General features: G+C 41.5%; 1 protein-coding gene across 13 annotated transcripts in view; it reads left to right on the top strand.

The window, feature by feature from the left end:
- The window catches only part of Dnah11 (dynein axonemal heavy chain 11), a 328,931-nt gene that overhangs the window by 277,740 nt on the left and 46,816 nt on the right, over positions 1-4,375 (top strand). For all 13 annotated transcript variants that reach the window (XM_031357847.1, XM_031357834.1, XM_031357836.1 and 10 more), the window contains one exon: positions 1,629-1,769. In XM_031357847.1, coding sequence (XP_031213707.1) covers positions 1,629-1,769 — 141 coding nt within the window. The remainder of the gene's footprint in view (positions 1-1,628; positions 1,770-4,375) is intronic.

Below are 4,375 nucleotides of genomic sequence, written 5' to 3'. Positions count from 1 at the left end.
TGTGCATACGTGAGCAGCATAGATCCCAATGGGCTGCATGTGCTGTGTGCATACGTGAGCAGCATAGATCCCAATGGGCTGCATGTGCTGTGTGCATACGTGAGCAGCATACATTCCCAATGGGCTGCATGTGCTGTGTGCACTTGGAACTTTCACAAGTGGCTGCTAGCTGTTAACATTGCAGAATTTGGATCAGAATTAGACTCTTATTTGCTTTGTGGCATATCCTCCTTACTAAGTAATCTACTAATTACCCAGCAGAGGCTATGTCGCCATACACCCAATGTGTGTGCCTTAAACTAAGCAAGGCAACAGAATCCCAAATTACTCTCTCCTTTTAAGTAAGTGTTTTCTAGGTGGCTCCTAAGATAGTAAAGATTAAAGCAATTAAGTAAATTAAGGCTTTGAGTTAACTTCCTGTCTTCTTAATGTATCACCATGAAGTCACAGCCCTCTCTGGCCTGTATGTCATTCACACACATCATGAATCAAGACCTCAGAAATGTTCAGGGGGAAATATTGTATCACTTAAAGCTGCAGCAGGCCAGCAGTGTGTATTCTTAGAGAAAAAAAAATAGGTTGTATTTGGTTTTAGAAATAGGTATTCTTTTTTACCCTTAAATAAAAATGATTGATTAATGGTGATATATCTCATCTTAGGAAATGCGCCCAGAAGCTTAACAAGTAAGAATAAGTGGGAATGTTTGAGTGTGTGGAGAGCTGGTGCTGCTGATGGCTTGGGGGAGCCCTCACACGGAGGCTGGTTACTGAGTGCGCAGCTATTGCAGGCACTATTGACCTTGGCTGCATTTGTGGATCTCGATACCTAATAAAATCATTGGCACTGAGTTGACCCAGCACACTTTTAAGAGCCATCCCTGGGAGGTGATATAGCTGGGTTATTAAGGCCTGAGAGAGAGAAGGGAAGCAGGAAGGTGACATTACTCAAAAGCAGATTTCACAGAGGCAAAATAATTAAGGTCATCTAAATCTATAGGGTTGGAAGCAGCTAGCGCCCTCTCCCTTCCCAGTGGAATGCAGTTCATGAAAAAAAAAAGGTTATTTGAAAATAGGAATTTAAGAATTTCTTTAAATTTTGATATTTATTATTTGGATACATATGTATGTGTGACATGCACACATCAGTATGGGCTCCCATGTGCCACGCTATGTGGAGGTCAGAGGACGACCCTCCACGTTGGTTTTCTACCCCCGCCTTGAGATCCCAGGTTCTAACTTAGGTCACTGGACTTGTGTGGCAAGCACTGTCACCTGTAGGCCATCCCACTGGTATGGACTTAATCATTTCGTCTAACTTCACGTCCACAGATGTCAGGCCTGTTACGTGCTCTACTTCCTTTGCTTGATTTGATTTTCTGAGTCGGGATCTCACTCTCTACTGCAGGTTGTTCTTGAATGAACACACTATGGTATTGCAGACCAGACTCAAACTTACAGCAATGCTCCTGGCTTAGCTCCCAACTACTGGGAATACAAAAATAAGCCATAACATCAGGGTCAACTAGTGACAGTTGTTAAGTTCAGATATTCCTGAGTGTCCTTCCATTGCTGGAATCTGGTTAGAAAACACAAGGATAAGTCACTGCTGTCACTTGGTCCCATTACAGGTGACAGAAGCCAGAGAAAATGAAAGGAAAACCAATGAGACCCGTGAGTGCTACAGACCAGTGGCAGCAAGAGCTTCCCTTCTGTACTTTGTCATCAGTGACCTCCGGAAAATCAACCCCATCTACCAGTTCTCTCTGAAGGTAATGCTGAGCAGGCTAAGGAAAATCCACAACTCGAGAAAGCCTGCTTTCCTTTTCTAGAAGTTGTGGATTTACTTCTCAACAGCCCTGGTAGAAGGGGAGGAAGAATGGGGCAAAGCATTTTAAGGAACTATTAAGTGTATCAGATTCCCAAAAACACTGCAAGAAAGCACTTCAGTTTTCTCCTCATCTGAAAAAAAAAAAAAGGTAATATTTTCAGATTTCAAGCAAACTGCTCCAAAATTCATATTCTGTAATGTGAAAGCCAGGATTTCAGCTTGTGCCTGTTTGATTCCAAAGGCCAGACTGTCTGCCACACCACTCTGCCTTTGGGAAGGATCTTTAATTCTTGCTGTCAGTTTTGAAATGAATCTTTAATGAGATCTACCATCATTCAGTCAGCTAGTCACTAAGTGTGAAGCTTGGTTTTTGTTTGTTTTGTTGTTTTTGTCTTCTGAGACAGGGTTTTTCTGTGTAGCCCTGGGTGTCCTGGAACTCACTCTGTAGACCAGGCTAGCCTCTGAGAGATCCAGTGCCTCTGCCTCCAAAGTACTGGGACTAAATATGTGTGCTATCACTACTTAAGCATTTTGTTTTGTTTTAATAAAAACATTAAAGGTGGGCAAAGGTCTCATGGGACACTGTAAAAGAAATTAATCTAGAGGGGAGATTAACACGGGAGCTGTGGATGAGGGAGATGAGGGGAAGGAGAGAGAGTCAACTAAACTATACTTTGTTCAAAACACCATAAGGTAATACCACGCATGCTCACCATAAAGATTTCTAAAAATAAAAGCATCTAAAAAGTTATCATACAGCCATGTGGAATCATCAGGTAGCTTTATTTGAGTGTATTTTATGTGAATTTTTCTGGTTTGACTTTTATTTCTACATAAGGAATAAGTGTTGTTTAAAGACTTGAAATAACATGTCTGTCATTGCTGTAGTCAATACTTTAAACACTATGTAAATTTCAAAATTTTAAGTAATGGACTCAGGAGGTCAACAAGTCTGACAACCTGAGTTCAATCCCCTGGACATACCTAGTAGAAGGGGAAAAATAATTCCACAAGTAGCCCTCTGATGTCCATGTGTGGGTAGACATACAAATGAACACATAAGCTAGTAAAAAATACTATACATACAGTAATGAGGGACTTACTTTACTAGGCAAGGCAAAGCCATCTAGAGGAAGTGTTTTAGAAAGAGCTTAAAGGGAAGTACTAACAAGTGTTGGGTAAACAGGGCCGTTTGAGGCACAAAAGGGCTGGGATCCCAGGCTGTGAAGACTTATCGTATCCCTGGCCAGAGGGTAGTGAGCATGTGAAGATGTATCCCTGGCCAGAGGGTAGTGAGCATGTGAAGATGTATCCCTGGCCAGAGGGTAGTGAGCATGAGGACAAAGGTTACAAGAGACAGAACCCAAGAGGATGGCAAATGGACTGGTAAAAAATGTAGATTAGATTCTCAGTGCAACAAGAAGTCAATAGAAGGCCTCAAGCAGATAGATGTCTGGGGTGGTGGCAAAAGACTCAGAAGTGAACATATGCTAGGTATGATTTGAACCTGTAACCTTAAGCCCTTGGAGATGGTGTGTCAGTGAGGTGAGTGTAACTGGCATGCTTCCTACTATGTAACTTTATGTAACTGGCATACTTCCTACTATGTAACTTTATGTAACTGACACATGAAAGCCTTGACAAGAGCAGTAAGGTTGGATTTTACAACAGTTACAGTGTATGAAGAGAATGGGAAAGCTAAACCAATAATGCCTGCTTAAATTAACAGGTACCCAGCTAAGGCCAAAGGTATTCAAAGAAAACTACAGAGCGTTCATATGAATCTCACAGTGAAACTCCCCTAGAGCAGTGACACATTAGATCCAACTGCAAAAATAAAATTCATCCTATCATATTTAAGGTTTATAGATTTCATAAGACACTGTAAAATGAAGAGACAAACTATGGACCAGCAAAATCAAACCTCATAATATGTGTGTCTAAGAAAGGATTTGCTGGGTATATGAAGATCACAGACAACTCAGTGATGCAGGCTGCATAGACATGCAGAGGAAGACATAAGCATGCCTCACGAGAACTCAAAAATGTCCAACAGTCATTACAGAAATGCCAAATAAAGGCAGATCAGGATCTTGCTCTACACCCAGCAAGGGCTGCTCTCACACACAAGACTTCTATGGTGAGCATTCTTCAGTGTCCTCAGCAGTGATAAGGCACCACAGCACTCTCCCACTGTTGGGGAAATAAAGCTTCATAAGTCATTTTGGAGGACAATTTGGTGGCTCCCTGCTAATAAGTACAGGGCACAGTTCCAAAGTGACCTCACATTTTTACTCCAGGTATGGGCCTAAGAGAAATATGAATACAAAGACTCATGTAAAAATTGATCACAATGCTCACAGACATTTCCTATGTCAAAATTTGTAAATAATCCAAAGGAATTGCTTAAAATATCAACAAAGGAGCTACAGGTGCACAAGTTTGTTTATCATAAAACGTTATGTTAGGAAGCAGCGTCTGGACACTGAAGAATGCTCACCATAGAAGTCCTGTGTGTGAGAGATTGGACACTGAAGAATGCTCACC

This window comes from Mastomys coucha, unplaced genomic scaffold (assembly GCF_008632895.1).
Source record: "Mastomys coucha isolate ucsf_1 unplaced genomic scaffold, UCSF_Mcou_1 pScaffold6, whole genome shotgun sequence".
Taxonomy (NCBI): domain Eukaryota; kingdom Metazoa; phylum Chordata; class Mammalia; order Rodentia; family Muridae; genus Mastomys; species Mastomys coucha.
The sequence above is the reverse complement of the archived record's forward strand: the minus strand, read 5'-3'. Positions and strand labels throughout refer to the sequence as shown.